At 37.5% G+C, this 19883-nt stretch overlaps 1 protein-coding gene across 1 annotated transcript in view; it reads left to right on the top strand.

Moving 5' to 3' along the window:
• The window catches only part of CLIC4 (chloride intracellular channel 4), a 33177-nt gene that overhangs the window by 1719 nt on the left and 11575 nt on the right, over positions 1-19883 (top strand). Inside the window, exon 2 of the mRNA XM_033003287.2 lies at positions 17565-17674. Coding sequence (XP_032859178.2) covers positions 17565-17674 — 110 coding nt within the window. The remainder of the gene's footprint in view (positions 1-17564; positions 17675-19883) is intronic.

The following is a 19883-nucleotide window of genomic DNA, read 5'->3' as shown; positions in this document are numbered from 1 at the left end:
AAGTATAAAATTAGTTGTGAGGAAGATGTATTGATTCCGATTAAATCGGTATTGGACCAATAAAGATGTGAGACTATATGAAAGGGAAAAAACAGGGAATTTTTCTGGCCCTCTGAATTGGAACTTCTTCATTGGCATGGATTTAAGAAGGCTCTATTCGGAATTATCGGTGAGTAGTATTTCCCTCAAGGAAGCCTTTTCCCAGTGTTGTGAATGACTGCTGCAAGCTGTATACTGTTTGCCTTTAGGATAGAGTTCAGGTTAAAAAAGTTATTCTTGTCTGCCTTCATGATGTTCAGATAAAAGTTATTTCCCTGTAAAAGCCTGCAGAGGAAGAACACCCCTGCCCCAGCAAACAGACCATAATAGTTGTTTCAACTGGGTGTTGCTGCCTGTCCCACACTTTACTGAAGCTGTTAAGTATTACCGGAACAGTGTTTTTGTAAAGCTAATAAAAGTCTTATTTGCTCCCATTCTCATTAAGATTGTCACTTCATAAAATGCAAGCAGAATATTTATGGTTATTCAATAAAACTAATAGTGTCTGTCTAGAAGAGCATTATATTTTTATTTTGTCATTTTTTTTTTTGACTCCCCTGTAAATGGGAAGCTCAGTGTCTGCTTTTGTCTGTTGCACAGTCTGTTTCTCCTGGTTAGGGTGCAATCTAGAAAAAAATCTGGTTACTGAGTGAATTTTGCAATGTAGTTTATCTCTTTTCAAACAGTATGTGGGGTCTTGGTTCTGCCTGTGCACTGTTAGTCAGCAAAGCTCTTAAGAGGTAGAGGTAGTGGCAAGACTTCTTGACCAAAAAAGAAATCTCTGCCAAATGCCTGCGGCTGTAGGGCGGTAACTGTATGACCTGCATACAAAGGATTGTAGCAGCCAGACTAAGATGAAACAAAGGTATGGATTAAAGCTTGAGAAACAAACCTGTGAAGCAGGAGAAACTGTTTGGCTTCATGCCCAAAATGTTGGGTTTGAATCTTATTAAACTGTGATCAGTAACAAAATAGGATGGGCACAGCATGGGGAGGAGTGCGCACATGGTTAGGCTTCAGTTAGGAATAACTATATAGGGCTGTTTGTCACCAGCAGATTGCTTTGTTTTATTCAAGAAGACAGTGTAGTGGTCTGCTGTAACTTGTATTTTCACAGTCTGTGAAGACGTATGTGCACAATTAGGATACTTGTGTAAAAAAATGTGTTACAGCACTGAAACTGAGGTGAATAATCTGTTTCTTGGTCTCATATAATGAGTAGCTTCAGCAGCTTTTTCATTACAGTGCTGATGGGCTGCCTGTGCTCTCTTTTAAACTAAGAGTAAATATTTTTCAAGTCTTTCCTCTGAGAGCTGATTAGAAGAAACTAGCGATGTATCTGATTTCGTTTAGTTTCCTTATGCTCACATGTTTTATTAAAAAGGGAGGCCCACTTCCATTGTCTAACAAGAATATTTTTATATGCCCTAGTGGCATTTTAGAGTAGTGAAGACTGCATTGTAATGAACATGCACACAGAAACTTGAGTGTTGTGATCCCAATACAATTCATATAGGCCACTTGTAATGGCTGCAATTTAGTTGACTGTGTGTGGATTTTTATTGTAAATAAAAAGCATGGAGGATTGACTTGGTCAAATAGAACCACTCACCTGTGGAAACCACAGAACAGCTTACAAAACTACTTGTGCAATTTCTTTAAGACAGTGTATGAAGGAGGTGGGGATGGAAGCTGCTCAAAGCTCAGCCGTTGGTGTTCTAGAGGGCAGTTGGTGATTGCATTATTTTGTAATAGCAGGGGGAAGACACAGATGATCAACAAATTCAGTGTTAAAGACAAGAACCAACAAACTCAACAAACAAGAAATTCAGTCATGTATCTGCCGTCACGAGACAGGTTATGATAGATGTAGGTAACCATGAAGGCAGGTGCTCTCTTCAACTGTGTAACGTGTGTATACTTGCAAATTAATTAGACCTTGGATTTCTGGCAGCTTTCAAGTAAGATGTCATTGCGAAATTGGGCACCTGTTTTGAAAATTAGATAGTGTCTACTATCTGTTTACCTGTGAATTGTACTGTCAGTAGAAAAAAAAGCTGTGCTTTCACATTTAATAAATGTAAAACACTCCCAATGATTGTAACAACAGCTTGTCTGCATTTTTGTGTGTCTGAATTAAACAGAAATTTATCAGGTGAACTGTTAGTTTTCCTGGGATCTAGGTTCAGTTAAATGTTGGGGCCTGTGGCAGGAAAGGGTTGTGTGCATGTGCATCTCTCACAGCAGACTTGATATGGCTCAGGGCTGGGTGAGAGGAGTGTGATTTGTCTGAATTGCACACGTTTGGGTCTGCCTTTGTCTTATGGTTGCTCGTTGCCCGTGCGTATCCTTACGCAAATTCTGATGTGTCATTCTGGAGTAATATAGCTGCTGCATATTGATTTATAACAAACCATCCCATGATCTTGTCATCATTTTTTTTTTGATTTTTTTTTTTTTGACAACTACAATACAGCTGTAAAATTAAAAGGAATGTCGATATAAGGGAATAACAGGACCAGAGACATGCAACATTGCTTCTTAGAGACGGTCTTGTCACGGGCAGTTTTGTCACTAGATAATCTTATTAGATAAGTCTCCTCCTTAGGTACCAGATCATCCTTTGTTGGTTTTGATGTAATAACCTCAGCATCTGAGAACTTACTCAGTCTGCCTTTGTTATGTGTTTGGTATAGATAGCAAAATTTCATGAGTGGCTTATTTCTTCTGAGAAAATACTAAGAGTATTGTACGCGTTTGTAAACTGAGGCGTAACCATCTTGGTATATCCTGTGCTTAGTTGTTGTAAATCAGGCCTTTTCCTCCTTTGGCCAGCAAACTGTATTCCTTTAAATTTTGCTTGCGAAAGTTCTCATAGCTAGAAGCCTCCTTTTCTTTTTGATTTGACTCTGATTGCTATTACAGCAACTGGTTGTTTAAAGCACAGAGATGGTCTCAAGTGTAAATATTATGTTTTTTTTGTTGTTGTTGTGGTTTTGTTTTGTTTTGTTTTTTTGCAAGACATTGGAAAGTAAGCTTAAAAGCTTCTAGCAATCATTTTCAAAGGGATTACACAGATGAGTTAATTTTTCTTCAGTCACAAATTGCTTCTGAATACACTTCATTAGTTTTATTCACTGGCATCTATCCTCCTCTTTCTAATGATTAACACCTAGACAGCTGAGTTAGATTGTCAAGAGAACTTGTCTTTTACTTTGCAGTTGAACGATATCTGACACTCCTGCACTTTTCCTCCTTTCCCCACAAAGTGGTCTGAGAACTGCCCGAGTTACTGAATTCCCACTCCTTCCCCTTCACAGCCTTCTAGTCTGCCGCTGGGATTACATGGTCGTCTGCTGTGGTGCTTCTGAGTCATTTGCTCCATGGTGCATGCAAGTGCTGTGTGCCATAGATGCATTCTTTGAGCATAGATACTGCTATAAAAGACAAGTCTGTCCTCAGTTTTCCCGGATGGGAAATGTCTCAGGTTGTACATTTGAGGCTTCAAGGGGAAAGAGAAGCCTGTATATCAGAGCATGTATTTTGGGGCAAACTTTAGGGCCTGGAACCTCTCAGAACTCAGGGGTAAATGCACCTCAGGGGCCTGAGCAGTCTTGAGTCTTGTTCCTGATGCTATTCTATGTGGATCTGTGATTGGGTGTATGTGCAGTAAGGAATTCACAAAAGCAGGGAAGAGCATATGTAACATAATGCCAAAGTTGTCATGAAAATATTTGAAGATAATGAGAATCCTCTTAAAAGATGTCTTATCTGTATATAAAGATAGTTGATTGTTGAGAAATGACATGTAGATATGAGGAATACTTATGTAAACTCAGCTTCAGTGTTAGGAAGTGGGTGGGAGGTTCTGATACTTTTTCAGTGGGCAGCACTGTGACAGTATTGGCGTCCTAAGAAGTTAGTAATCATTACCCTCACAGCCTGAAGTGACTCAGTGTCACTGTCTGGTCTTTCACTGGTTATCCTGAGCTAATTTTGTGGAAGGAAACAGTGAGGAAAGAGTTCTTTGAGGAGTATTACTGTCTGTCTTTTAATGTGAATAGGGTGAGCAGAGAAATAGTTGGTCTTGTAGCTGAACTTTTGTATTTTTAAAGGCTATGTTGTCTCTTACAAAAATCTGTGTTTGGAAGAATCTACTTGGAGAATTCATTGAACTTCTGGCTAAACAGTAATTTGTGTGCTTTGGAAAATGACTTTTGTACTCTGAGGTTGCAAGTATAATTTTTCAAAGTGTACATTAGTTAAAAGGCACAAAAAGAGCCCTGGACTGTTGTTATTTTCTCACCAGTGTAAGCATGCTCAGATTCTCTTTTAAATGAGACATTGTGATGTCGCTAACACAAAGTCCATATACTTTTATAACAGTGCCTACATCAATTCCAAGTTCGGGCTGGGCTGGACATACCACTTAAGTCATTCTTGTGGATTTCTAAGACTGGATAACTGTACTTGGCAGTAATAGGATTTTTTTTTTATATATATATTCTCTTTTGCCCTGCAACTGATAAAACTTATAGTCAACTGAGCAGTGCAATTCTATAAAACCATAACTGGACAGTGTGGGAGAAAGTATGGTGTTTTGTCTGCCAGGGTGGACAGTTAATTTGGCAAAGACAACAGACTAATTCAGATGGTGGTTGGTTGCAAGTTGACCATCCATGGAAAAATAATTTACATCTGTACTTGATATCCATCTAATTTGATTTTTGTCTTCCATGTTCTTTGTAAATAACCCATAACAAAGAACTTATTGTCCTAATAAAGTTTTGTTTGTTTGTTTTTGTTTTTTCCCTTGCATATTCTTCACTTGGGAATGATACAGTTTCACTCTTAAAATGGATGCTAGGTACTCTGTGCTCATGTGTTATATTAAGAGTTTGTGAACATTTTAACAGTTAAAACACCCAAACCCAGAATCCTGATGTTGCCTTGATATGAGTTTAAATAGAGCTTTGACTTCATGAGCTTTAAAACCTTTATTTATAATTTTGTTCCCCCTAAAAAAGATAATAGTTATTTTTTTAAAAAAACTTATTTTTTGTTTTTTTTTGTTTTTTTTTTTTTTTTTTTAAATTCAGGTCAAACATGCATTTGTGGCACAATCTGATATTTCAGGCTTTGCTGTGTTTGTTTATGCTGAAGTGAAAAACATAAGCTAAACTGCTATTAATTACAAATGTCTTTGTGTGCCGGTTCTCTGAGAGTTCAGACTTATTCCTTGTATTGTTGGCTAGACAAAGGGCAAGGAGCTTTACATGAGGAAAGGAAATGACTTAGTTCTGTACACTGAATATCCATATTAGGTATAAACTAAATATAGGAGTGTAACCCAGGAGTGAAGTCATATCTGTGTATTTTCATGAGAAGAGCTAATGAGATCAGTCAGTGCTACTGGATCAGCTTCAGAGTTTTCTGGCTCTGTTAAAGCATTACTATTTTGGCTGGAGTTTGATGTTCTGTACTTTGGAGAGCTGCTTTTCTTAAATAAAGGAAATAGTTTTTTACATGGTTTCATCTAAAAATAAAATCAAAGCAAGCATAAGTGTATTTCTGTAGTCTTTCAAAGTGATGCATTAGCCACCCTAGTGAGACATGCTGTACTGGAGCTTAATGAGATAAAGCAAAATGTCCCAAAGGAGGAAGTTGTACTCTGCAGCTGAAGAACTTGGATACCATCTCCCAAGGGGTGTAGAATACTGTTAGAGGTGACTTTTAGTGACCGAGTTGCACATGGCTTGTGTTGGAATCAGAAGCAACAGAGAACAAGCCTTCCTCAAAACCTTTGTTCTCTATCTGCTATGAAATAAAAATTCCAACACCAGTTTCAGTCTAAGTTAAAGTTTTTCCTTGCTAGAGCTTTTGAATATGCTGTTAGCAGCGGGTACAGGTTCAAAACTGCATCTCTCTTTCCTTGAGTTTTGAGAATTTGAGCAATTTCTTTGTTGACACATTCTTCTGTGGACATTGCTGTTTACATTCTGATTTGGAGGCAGTTGTCGTTTTAGCTGTATTCCTTATTTTATCAGAATTTTGAAGCTCCCAGGCAATTGCTTTTGGGCTAGCATTTTGACATGAGACTCATTTGGGCATTTGAGATGGGCTCTCCTGCCCCTGGGAGGGCTCACTCAGTCTGTCAATCTGGTGACATGAACGACCTGGCTGTTGGTAAAGCAGCAGTGCGCAGGGTGACGTTGGAACAGCTCTTCATCGTTCCTCTCTGCTAATCTGACCAACTCATTGCTCATTTTAGCTCTGTAAATTGGGTTATAAAATACCATAAATGGAGTTCTTTGTTATTCTGTCCTGCAGAAGTGATGCATGTTCAAAGGTTTATTTGAAGAACTCTTAAATGCCAAAGATAAAAATTTTACTTGTTTTTCTGAACCCCGATGACAAGGTTTGCAGTTCTTACCTATAAATTTACAGATGCTTCATTATTCTGTGGGGGGGCTTTGGAAATAGGTCTCTTGGGCTGTAGCTAAAGCACACACTATACTTTGTTAACAAATTTAATAAGTGTCGGGGGAGAGAAAGAGTCATATACGATGCCTATTCTAAGTTCATATGCCAGGTACCCAAAGGCAAGTTTCAAGCACTGTAAAGGAAACCCTTCTAGTTTCCTACTAGAATGTTGCAAGAATGTGTCAAGCTGTTACATTGCAAATTTTAGTCAGTTTGGCCCTCTATCTTCTCAAGGTCTGTTACAACTGAATCACTTTGTTAAAGATGTAACTAGTGGAGTAAGAGAGACAGAAGGGATGAGGTGCCAGGCTTCTGCAGGTAATGAGTAACTTTAATTTAACTGTGTCAGGCTAGGAGGTGGTCGTGTGTGGCCATCCACAATAATCCCAAGTTTTTGTATTCATAGCATTAAGCTAATTTCTTCACTGAAGAAAGTGGTGGTTAGTATTTAATGCAGATTTCAATTCTGACTCGTCATCTGATTCTCCCAAAGGATAAGCATGGAATAATTTATTTTCTCCAAAGAACTAGAAGTGCTTAATTAATTTCAACTGAATTGTGAAGTTACTTTAATACATCATGAAGATCCCATAGCTTTTTTTCCAAAAGCTTTACAGTGAAAATGGGCGCCAATGAACAAGAGTTGCAGGAAGGTAAACAAGATAAGTCTGCTAATTATTTTCTTCGGAATAGCATCACAGGGCTAAAAATAGCATCAACCTAAAATGGTCACTTGCTGTTACAGTCAAATGTCTAACACAGTGGTGGCTTATCAGAAAGGTAATGACTTAAGAGGCTACTTGAATGCACTGATAAACATTCCTTTCCCTGGTTTAATAGCCAAATCTCAAGTAAATGCAGGGAAGTTAAAAGTTTTAAGCTTTTTGAGTTTACAGGAATTTTAGCTCCTGTGGAAGTTGGATTGATTACAAATTACATGAAGATGATATAGCTTGTCAAGGGACACTAGTAACTAAGGTTGCTTTTTTCCTTGGGTGAGGTTGATGTCAATCAGCATATAGAAAATGTAGACTAATTATCTTGGGCTTTTTGTATTTGCAGTGAAATCCAGATATGAGCACTGGCTTTATGCTTTTTGTATTTTTCATATGTTTTTCTTAAAGGTCTAGCTAATTAAGGTAGCAGTGATTACCTAAATTGTTCTGTAGAACTAAAATTGGGGGGTATGTGACGTGTGATTTGAGAGCTGAAGTCTAACTTGCAGTGTTTTCAAGCATTTTAAAATTCCCTCATAAAGGTCAAATAAAGGGGCTACGCTAATTAGTGTAGTTCATATCAAGATAAGACTGTGATATAGGTGTTGTAAGCTTAATTTGGAACTTTTTGAGGTCAGCTGTCTTCAGTTTGGAAATGAATGTACACTCTTTCCCTGAAAGATATTTTCATATTTTTAGGTGGCACATAATAAGGGATTTGCTTATCTTGTCACTTCCTTTATGAAAAAAGTTACCTTCTGAGTTCAAAAGCATTTGAAAGGTATTGGGGAAATCTGTGGTGGAGCTTTGTTAATAGTTACATTAAAGAACAAAATTACATAGAAAAAGCATGCTGCAGTGATAGTGCCTTTCTTGCGCTGTCTGTGATGCTGTAGGCTCATCTACTGACAACACACAAAATGAGGAACAAAGGTGAATTTAAAGAAATAGCTATATAAGGTGACAAACCGCTGACCTTTGAGGTGATGAGAATGATGTGAATGTTTTATTTAGAATCTTCTTAACATTGTGAAAGAATTGCAGGAGTTAGCTTGCTTGTCAGAGACATTTAATAGTGTGAATAAATCTCACTACAAGCTTATTTTGTTCTTTGACTGAATCTTTAGTAACTTTGTAACTTATGTTAGCAGTAAATGAGTAGGATAGGTTTCAAAATACATTAGACATTTTTGTTAAAAAGCTGTGCTGTGGCATCAGTTGAAATACCCAGGACCTGTGCCCTGACACTTAGGATACCAGTAGCCTGAAGCTGTCTTGAGACTTGCCTTTGCTCCAGTCTTCTTTCTAAGAGGTTGACATAGATCTTTAAGTGTGCAACGGGTTTGTTTTGCCTCTTTTTTTATTATTTATTAAGAAAAACTTTTAAAGGAGAGAGAGTTGATTCATAAACATGACAAATGTTAGCTGTAATGAGCCCTCAGAACTGAAGTGAAGGAACTTAAATAGTATGTTAGATATTGAATGGATTTGTGAAATGTGAATTCTAACATAAAGATGAGGTCAAGACAAACATCATCTCTGAGCCTAGCAGTACTGTCTTGGGGAGGTATTTTAAATCTTGTTTATTCTGTCCTCTTTGTGTGTGGATTTCTATTTTTATTTTTTTTTTTCCCCTTTATGAGGTGGTCCAGATCTTCAGCTGGGATCCACATCACAATTCTTGGACATCTCTGCCTGCGTGGCTGTGAGCTAGTAACATCCTGTTAGGCAAGGTGTGTGTAATCCCCTCTCCCCTGAATAAGAAATCTGGTTTACAGGCCTTTTACATTCATCTTCCATGTGGATGTGGTGATAGCAGCTCTCACGGGCTAATTATTAAAGCAAGGGGATGTTTTTGCAATGTTTCTGAAGTGTTCATTGCTTGAACCACTCTCATTGCTATGTCTGGTGGGAGAAGGGCACAAACATTCTGGAAGGAGTTGTCCAAGGTTGCTATTGAATTTGTGCTGACATAGCTGTTTTGTTGATGTGTTTGAATAATAAAGAGCCTGAGACTTTGTTTACTTCCATTAGTTTGCCTCTCCTTATAACACTGTTCTTTAAGTTTTCTGTTTAATGTCTTTTTTAGTAGTCCGTGTTTTATACTTACCAGAATAGCTGAACTTGAAAGAAAAGTGTCTTATAGCAGTATGTATCAAGCATCTGTAGACAATCTTTCAATATTAAGGTCAGCATAACATTTACTTGCTCACTTTCAGTGCTATTAAGACAATGAAAATGAGTGTTTTAAATTCCTGTATGTCTCAAGCAGTGCCTGCTGCTGCCACTAGCTATAGGCTTCCAGTAACAGTAATAAAATGTTTGATTTATATTGAAACATGGCATGAAGGTCCTTCTAGTATTCTGAATATTTTGCAGGATGGAATTGTCTTTCCAGCTGTGTGTGGGTTGTGTGGGTTTTGTTGTTGTTTGGTTGGTTGGGTTTTTTTCTTCATAGTTCTGACTTCGTTGTCTTTTCCTGTTGTGTCAGGGAACTTCATTAGGCTGTCAGCAATATCAGCCTCATTTTTTATGATGTGCCACTCTGGCACATTGAAATGCCCTGTTCAGTTTTGGTCTGCCTAGTGGTGTCAGGACACCCCACAGAAACAAAAGCTCTCACGTGTAAGTTGGGGCAGTAGTTATCCCCTGTCCTAGAACGGTGAGATCAAAGGTGAAGTGTCCCTTTCGTCTTGTCATCCCGCGGATTAAATCTGGTTGAACCAGATTTAGTTAGCATCTGGGTTCAGGGCTTGACTCTAGCTTGCTCCCTGACCTTCTCCCATAAAACTCCAAAACAACTCCCTTTTCAGACTAAGAAATCTGAAAGGATGAATGAATTGAACACCGGGTATTGCAGACAACATCTTTTCAGTCCTGATCGCTGCAACTTTCCACCTTGCTACCTGTTTTCTTCTTTTGAATGATGCCTAATTAATATTGAGACTTTGGGACCCTTTAAGATGTTTTGGCTTGCAGAGTGAATGCTTACATATAACATCAGTGAAGCTCATCCATCTCCTGCCTGAACAGAAACACAAAACAATCAGTATAGTGGCACCATACGGAGGCTGCGTTTGATTGGTGTTGCATCAAATACTGTTACAGTCCTTTCATGGACGTAATTCTCTACATCTTATCTGAAAACACTGCTCAGTAAACAGCATGGAATTCTGTTTATTCAGCTTGGCAAGATAAAGGTCTGAGCAGACACTGCAAGGATTTAGACTGATGTTACCAGACCATTTTCAGTATTCATGTGTGGAACATTAAACCACCCCTTTCAGTATTCTTTCATCTCAGGAGTTTTGAATTGCTGTATGTTTTTCACGTGAATCACTATGTTAGTTTACCTTAAACCATTTCCTCTCAAAACAGTAATCCATATAGGATTGTTATTAATTTACTAAATTTTTGAGTGAGTTTACTGTTCATGAAACATGCAAGAGTGATTGTTATCTGCTGTTTTGGGGTAATGGGTATGCATCATGCTGTTTTTCTCATGTAGTTTTCCCAGCAGATTATTTTTTTTGTTAGAACTGCGTTATGATTCAAGATTGCTGAGTTCAAAATTTAAACGTACCCTCTGATTCCTGCCTCCTCCCCCCAGTCTGTTTATTTTTTGGAACATTAATCTTCTAGACTTTGCAGATTGCAGTTTTCTTATTCAAGGGAGTGAGGACATCCTTGGTGATATATTCAAATAGCCCCAGCAGTTGTCTTTGTCAAAAGGTATTCTGTGAGATACTTCTAAAATGTAATTTTCCCTCTTCATTCAAACTTCATTTTTCCCCGCTTCTGGTATGTCAAGTCTGGGAGAGATTCCCTTGATTGTTTTGGATAAATTAGGAAATGGTCTTCTAGTGTTCTGCCCTTTTATTTTATTTATGTAGGCAGAGCCTGAACTGTACTACATTTCTCATCAGATGCACTTTGATTTTACTACTGTTTCTGTAGTCAGTGGATCCAGTTTGGGAAACTTGTAGCATGCTCCTTTTAACTGATAGCTGTTCGAAAAAATTTTGTAGGCTTTTGTGACTAAAGATGTTAGAATTCCCTCTTACTCTTGAGTCTTTCAGATCTATAGTATATAATAAGGGCTTTGTGTCCCCTTAAGTGTTCCTTTGCATGTCTGTTTTTCTTGTTAGTCTTTCAGTAAACTTCAGCACTACCTTGGTAAAGTAAATATGTGCAGGTTCTTGTGTTAGGAGCCAAGTTGATTTTTATGCAGCTGTAACGTCAAACATTTCACAATTAAAATGTGTGCGTGTGTTTTTTCTTCTCTTAGTTTGTTTAGCTGCTTAAACAGATGTATGATTACTCTCTGGGTTTTTTTGGGAAAAACAATCTCATTTGAATGAAATCACTGCTTCAGGGGAAGAGAAAGGGAGGAGGTAGCTTCCGCACTGGCTGGATCAGCTAAGCTCAGTCTTCTAGACAGTGGGATAAGTAGATTTTTTTTTTTTTTTTTTTCCCCCCAAGTAGTTGGCACTCTTGTCTGGGCTGAGCTAATTGGCATTGGGAGTTGCCAGTAGTTTTACTGTGGCTATGATAAACCAGCTTGACTTCTCAGTGAGCATACTGATTTCTTTTACTGCCTTGTAGCTCTTTCATTTTTATTTGAACTTACTTTCTTATTTAGGTTTCTTTTAAAAGTAGTCCTGTTTGTTTTTCGTATAATACTATAGGGTGAATGCTATGGTGTATGTATGCCCACATCTTTCTCTGTGTCACATCTTACAATTAACGAGGTCTGTTTTGCCAGATTTTCAGAAAGATTTTAATTGCAGTCAGTTTGTGGGGGATAACACAACTTTATTCAAGGCAACTGGATATCTTTAGTTTTTCCTTATTGCGATAAATCCTCTATGGCAGCTGTTAGCTTTTCAGACTCCTTGATGTCATCTCTAGCATGGCAAGAGTTCGCTATGGATCATGTTCAACTGTGTTTGGCAGAGTGCTTTTCCTGATGGCAAATTGAAGCTAGACTCTGCAGAGCTAGTTCACAATCAGTATAATCCTTAAACAAAATACTCAGAAGTGAAAAATACCGTTTCCTTGCTCTGTGTGGTGGTGCATTTTTTTCTATCTGGTCCTAATCCATACAAGTGAAAACCTGACATGTGGATAATGGCAGCTTGATTTAGTAGTGATAACTGAAAATTAGCCCTAATTGTAGTAAGGTTGGCATTATTTAGTAATAAAGATTTTTAGGCTGGTTTTAGAAAGCATTTGAAATAAAAAGTCAAAGCTTCTCAGTATAGAATGAGTATAATCTTGTTGAATTAACAAATAATCTAGCCTGACATTGGTGTAGAGAAGTCAACATTTAATATTTTCTTTACTCTGATGGTGATGAGGATTAGACACTGGAGATATCCGGGAGTATTATGGCTTGAAGTCAAAAACAAGGCAGTGACAGGTTTCTGGCTACTAATAGTGGTCTTAAGCAACAATTGTTACATGATTAACCCCCTGCATGACTAGTTGTGTTGAATTTCAGAATATACTTGCAGTATTTAAGGGTTTACTGTTTACTGCCAGCACAGCACTATTCAGTGGAGAAGATCCGGGTCAGAACTGGGTCTGACAAACATCTACCAAAATTGTCTGCCTCTGAAAAAAAATCCTTATGTGATCGAAAGAGAATACATTGCACTGCCAGCATGGTGTTGCTCTTACTGGCTGGTTGTAACAGATCTGTGCTGTAGCTCTCACTGTATCAAACACAAGAAGATAGAAAATGGGCCTCTCGGGCAAACAGTTACATAGCAGAATTCCTTGGCTCAGGAGTGCTGAAGCCAAAAGTTTCTTGGCATTCTGACTGCATTCCTTTTCCAGTATGTGCTCAGAATAACTTGGGACTTTTTGGAGCAGAACTGGGACAAACTTTTGAATGTAGACATAAAAGTCTATGCTCAGTTTAGCTGTTCAGCTGCAGCTTTGAAAATGCATTAGGTTCTGTTCAAAGCACTGTATGTTAGTGAGCTATAATCCTTTTTTCTCATTCAAATAATCCAAAAATCCTGTCTTGCTTAAACAAAAGCAGATGCTATTTGTTGTTTGTTCATTTTGAATGTTATGCTTGTGTTGGGAGAGAAGAAAGGTTTTGGTACAAGTTTGCATTATATGATAAATGCATTTGACCTTTTTTGGTTGTCATTGGTTGCTTTGGTTTTGGTATTGGTTTTGGTTTAGGAAAATAGACATTAATGAAAATCACAGTTCAGTGCTATGCCTTAAATATTAAACAATTTTTTTGTTCAGTTCTATGACTTAAAAGTAGCTTTCCTTTGGATTCCAGATGGGGTAAGATTTTTTTTTTATTATTAGTATAATAAATGAGACTGCCTTCTGAATTTGAGTTTGTTTTTTGTTGCTTTTTTTTTTTTTTCAGTTGCAATTTTTAAATCTTCCACTAGAAATAATTAAGCTTCGTGGTAGAATTACATCATATGAAAGAAAGCATGGGGTTTAACCCAATACCCTAATTTTCTTTCGTACTATATTGTTGTTGCAGCTAATAAGTTCCAAAGTCTGTCTGATATAAAAATCTTTAGCATTAACACTATATTTTTTTTTTCCTGTGCCCTTGGAACTTTGTTTTGCTGATGGAGGGTCACTGCTTTTCCCTATCATGTTGACAAGGCACAAAACCTGGGCAGCCAAACACTTGGTTGATGTTATAACTAACTCCTGAGTTCAGGAAAAGCCCTGAAATTTTGTAATAACAAATTGTCATATTTGGTTCTGTCGGCAAAAAGAGTCTATTTTGTGCATAGGGGAACCATTTTGCTTTTTCATCTGATGTCATCACCAAAAGTATTTTAGTTCTTGGCTTCTGAGTAACTTCTTACTTTCTACATCTGGTGATGGATCATAAATTTTTAGAGCTCTTAATCAGCCCTCTGCAATGAGTTTTTTAAAATAATGTTTTGCAACTCAGAAATTAACGAAGTGACTTGTAAAAACTAGTTGTCTTCTAGATGCTTGCCTGTTGTCCATTAGGATGCTATTCATGCATTTTCAAATATTGGTTTGAAATTAGGGGAGCTGATTATTGCTTATTTAACTTAATATTCTCCTCAGGAAATGCCTCAATTACATTTGTTGATGTTGCGGTACTGTAGCTAAGCCTGTGGGCTTCATTTGGTGCTGAGGATCATCTGTATGTTGATGACAGGCAGTTGCATCCCAGTGATTCTTCCTTTGTCTACATGCCTTTATTTTTTCTATTTAAAGGTTTCCTTAGTCTGTATCAGATGAGATCTCTGGCAATGTATGTCATATTGTACCAGCTCTGGTCTCTGGTTTTGGGTTCAGAAGTGCTAAATAAAAGATGAAGTGTGAGGAGAGCTAATCCTGACTAGGTCATGTACTGACTGGCTCATGTGAGCAAAACAGGCTGAGGACCTGCTGAGGGTGGCAGCCAGTGGCAGATCCAGAGTCGCTTGAGAACAGCGGTGTGAACAGTTCCTGTGGGGTGCCTCGGGGTATGGCTTTATGCTCTTAGGGTGCTGCACTTTGGGAAATGCCCACATTCTTCCTTTTACTTTATAGTATCTGTGTGGTAGCTTTTCCATCAGAGGAAGTAATGTAAAGCTTGATTGGATGGGGACATGCATGCCTGTGCTGTTACTGCAGCATAACTGATGTGCTTTGGTTTAAGTAGCATTGTTGAAATTGCCATAAAACTTGAAGACTGAGATCAGTTCTGAATCAAAGACTTGTTTCTGCTTCGAAGTGTGAATTAGTCTGGGCAGTACAAAACATATATTTTTGTTGGATGGGATGAAGTGTTGTCTCTTCAGTATGGTTTTTCAAAGATAAGATTTTTGCATGTGGCAAAAAAAAAAAAGGTAGATGAGTATAAATCTATATTGGCATAATTTACTTGTGGGAAATGTCTGTTCCAGTGTAAACACAATAATGTAACTGTAATGGAAAATTCTGCAGTATACACTGCTATCTGGAGGGATGGCACTGCAGTTATATATTAACATCCATAAAAGTGTACCACTACTGGAAATAGTCTGCAGAATGAAGTCTTTCTTCATGTAATCAATCTGTGAGGTAGGAACACATTAATGTATATAGTAACAAGAATCCTTACAGCAGTTACATGCACAATAGAAAGCTGTGGATTGAGCTAGTATAAAGCAGAATGCCCAGAGTAACCAAACTGACTCTGTTTTACCCTTTTTATAGATGCTTCTAGAATTTAGTTCCTGAACACTGAGAAGTCATGTGCCTGCTTTTAGGACAATCTAGTATCATTAATTTGCTGCAAGTTTTACTTTACTTTCCAAAGCTAAAGCAGGCAATTTGTAATTCATGGCAGAAAGGCAATTTACGTTTTCTGTCAGATCGTCATTAATGACACTAATAAAGGTTTGAAAAAAAAAAAATGACTCTATATATTCTCTACAACAAAGTATTTGGAAGGATAGTCTGCTCTGGCAGGAGGGATACTTGTAGAAATGAGACCATAAGATTGAGGCAACATAAATGTTTGAATCCTAATTTCCTGGCATTTATCAACAAATATTAAAGGAGTCTCAGCCTTATCTGCAAAGGCACCGTGAATTTTTTAAAAATAAAATAGCTCTCTTAATTTAAGACAGTTTTACTGGAAAACTTTCTATTTCCCTTCCTGATTGAAAATCTTGGTGTTAGAAAATCCTACTGTCACTCTTCTTAACTTGCAAAGTGTTTCTTCATTCTCCCCACTGTGGCCTCCACTCAGTGTGTGGCTGGGAACTGGCAGAGAATTGAAGAAAAAGCAGTTCCTGAGTGTCTAAACCTTTCTCCAGTTAGTTCTGGTCCTAAAGCTTAGTTCTCTTGTGATGATACTTTTTGTTGGCTTTTCTTCTCTTCCCTCTTTCCCATTCTCTCTCATCCCCTTTTTAAAATGTTGGATCTCCACCAGTCAGTGCTCAGGCCTTGTGTTCAACCCTTCCACTTTTGTAGCTCTGCTTCCAAATACCCTGTGCTTAGTGAAGATTGTTTTCTCTCATTTCTCAGAGTGGTACAGCCAGCATATACTACAATATGTTTTAAAATGGCCTAGGGAACAGTAGTGATGAAAGAATTAGCCAGGTTTTGAGAACTGTACTGATTAAAATTATTCTTGGAAGTACTCTAATAATAACAAGCAAAATCCTTTGAAACTCCTCTAATGTAAAGTACATGTCAAGATAATCTGACATATATGCCTGTTTTAACTACTGAACCAGTTTTCAGAGGATTAAATTTTATAACAAGATTCAAGGTTTTGCATGTTTAATTCTATCTTACTAAAAACGAACATTTTCCAACTCAGCAATACATACTTCATTGTTAGAGCAATCATGAGATGCATGCCATCACAGGGTGCCCTGGAGTGGTTTACTGTTGCTGTGTAATGGACCTTTGTTATGGTAGGACAATGACTTATTGATAAATTGCCTATAAAATGTGGCTTTGGAATATTACTTTATTGTCAGTGAAGTCTCTATGTACTTACAGTTATGTCTTTACTTACAACACCTGAAATACAATAAAGATTCATAGTTCCTGGTTGCAGTTGGCTCGCTGTAGCACTACACAGTGAGAGGTATAAGCAATAAACTGGAAGATGACTACAATTAATTAGCTATGCCTTGTGGAAGAAGGAAAAAAGAATAATAAAGAACAAAGAACAATATTAACATTGGGAAGCTGCCATCAAAAGGTGTGGCTGCTCAGATGAATACAATTAACTGTCCTTTCTTGACTGTGAAGAACAGTTGGATCATATTCAGTGTGAAAGATAACTTATTTTGTTGTCTGAAATCTTATTTTGATACATTTTGTGAGCAGCTGCTAGAGGGCATGACAAGCAAATAGGCTAGTTGACTTCATAAATGTGCAAATTTCACTGTAATAAAATCCTCATCATAACTGCAGAAAAAAAAAAAACATTGGAAGGTACAAATAGTAAAAAAAAAAAAAAAACAAAAAAAAAAAACAAAACAAAAAGATGCAGCAGTCCATGCATACCTGCCCAGTGTATGAAGTGTATTTAAATATTTGGAAGATGCTCATCTTTGTGCTTTATATGGAGATACCTTCAGGATATCTGGTCCAGGTGCATCAGCTGGATTTTGAGAGAGCAAAGGGATGATGCTGGGTTTCACTGTAGGCTTGCTAGGTTTTTGGAAGAGTTAGTGATGTGAAGATTGTACAGGCAATAAACCCCATGGTTTGTTACTGAATCTGTCTTTATTTAAATGTCTTTCAGTAATTCTGAGCATGTGTTGATGGCACAGTCCTACCTTCTAATTAATGATCTGTTCTCTTCTGCAGGCTGGCAGTGATGGTGAAAGCATAGGAAACTGTCCTTTTTCTCAGAGGCTGTTCATGATTCTTTGGCTGAAGGGAGTGGTGTTTAGCGTCACAACAGTTGACCTGAAGAGGTAAGAAATACTCTCTTTATCTGCCAGAGTACAGTACACTTGCTGTAACAAATACTTGTCTGGGGCTTCTAAATCCAGCGTGGCATATTTTCTGAAATTAAAAAGAAAATCTGTCCTCGTAAATGCAAAGAGGAAACCTTGATGTAAATGGTGCATTGGTTGATGTTTTTTTATAAGTATCTGCAACCAAAGAAAATGGGTCTGATAAATTCTCTTGAATTCGTTAAATGATGCTCTTCTGTAAAACTAATAGCTGACATGAAGTCTCTTATAACTGAGTGCTGAATCTTACTAACTTCACATTGAGATGCCATGAGTGAAGACTGCTAGATGGGTATTTTTAGATCAACCAATCTTTGATCAAATCTGCCATGATTATTGGGTAACTGTCACAAATAGTGTACAGCCTACTCCTTTTTTATGAAGAGTTTAAGGTAATACTGCTTATTATGTAATAAGAATAAAACCAGCGTGAAAATATCTGTCCATGAGGTAAATATGAGTGAAACAGGTAGGAATAAAATGTAAAATATTCTGCCTTTGTATATTGTTAGCCAGATATGTCATGATGCTGTGTGTCACCTAAATTGCAGCTTCTCCATCTATGAAATGAATACCTTAGTGGCTAAGAAGGGTGAGATCTGGATCCAGGAGTCTTAATTTCCTAAGGTTGGGTGTACTTCTATTAGAAGTGGTAATGCTAAATTCAGCAGAGGCCCTGTATTTGTTTTTGGTCTGAAGTCATGTTTTCACAGCACTAATGCAATGTAATGTTAGTCACTGAACTCTCTGGAGAGAGGAGAGACTGCCAGTGCTTACAAACCTTATTTTCAGAAATAAAGCCAATAGAAATATACGGTGTTCTTCAATGAATCACGTGTAAAACGTAAGAAAGAACTCACCATGCTAGACTTAACCTCTCATGTAATTTTTTTTGAAGGAGGTGACTTGTTTTAAGAAATCACTGAAGTTGCTGCTTCAGTGCTGGCAACTAGTGTTAAATATTTTCATGTGTAGTAAGGCTGAGGTAGACCACTCAAACAGAGGGGGAGAAAGCAGCTTTTGTCAACTGTGTGTGCATTTGTAGCAGCTCAGAGATCTTTAGCCAATGTGGGATTTTACTGCAAATAGAATTGTTGCTGCCAGCACACATAAACCAAATATATCTTCCATTTAGCACTGCATGTAGTTTGTGGAAACCTCAAGAATAGGACTTGTGCTTGCGTACTGTTTGTAGTTTTGGACTGCATTTCCATTTAATGATGGTGTTTAACCTATTGTAGTTATTGGGGTGGGTGGGGGATAAAATGATGATTGAAAGACATTTTATACTTGGAAGCATTTTTACTGCTGAACCAGTCTGAGAGATACCATTGAAAAGTCAAAGATGCCTGATGAATTGGCTTTATTTGTGTCCCTTTGGCAACTTTGAGTTAATTGGATGGGGGAATGGGATGTAAGACTAACTTCTAGAATATAAATTGGTTGCAGATGTTTAAACTTGTTTTTTCTTACAGAAGGAAAGCTTTATTTTTTTAATTTTAATGCTGGGGAGGGGAAAACACAAAATAAGTGTAAAATTTAAAAGCTACACAGGAATAGGTCAAATAGTTACTTCTTTGTACACTGAATGTATTTTCTGGTAAAGGGAAAAAAGGACCACTGAAGCTAATTCAGATTTTAATAGATATTGGCACAAAGTTAATTCCTTTTAGACTTTATTTAAAACTTCGTAAATACAAATTTAACATTCTGGATTATCTAATACTTAGTTGTAGAGTAGTGTAGCTTGCAGGATGTCAAATTAAGCTAATTGCTCAAGTGGAAATGTTTTAAACCAGATGGTGTGTTTTCCCCTGCTAGCATTACCAGAATGATAATAGGTGCTAGATGTTGCCTTAATACTTCTGACATTGTCACAAGAAATTGCTTTTACAAGGACATTATTCAAGCAGATTACCTTCTCTTCTTTTTGTTCCTGTTAAAGACACAAACTTGTTGAAGAGCTGAGCAGTAATGGTTTTAAGCATCTGAATTTATTTTGCTAGCCAAAAAAAGAGAGAGGGTTTACTTGCAAACCAAGCTTCTGCCTCATAGCATAATTACTGCACAACAGTAAAGCAAGCTCTGTCTGTTTGTAAGGCTTAAAAGGTCGTGGTTGGGTACAAAAGTTCACAAGTAACTTGGGACACAGGAAAAACTGAGTTTG

This window comes from Tyto alba, unplaced genomic scaffold, assembly GCF_018691265.1.
Source record: "Tyto alba isolate M040663 unplaced genomic scaffold, T.alba_DEE_v4.0 Super-Scaffold_20, whole genome shotgun sequence".
In the NCBI taxonomy this organism is placed as follows: domain Eukaryota; kingdom Metazoa; phylum Chordata; class Aves; order Strigiformes; family Tytonidae; genus Tyto; species Tyto alba.
Note: the sequence above shows the minus strand (reverse complement) of the source record. Positions and strands in the feature narration are given on the sequence as shown.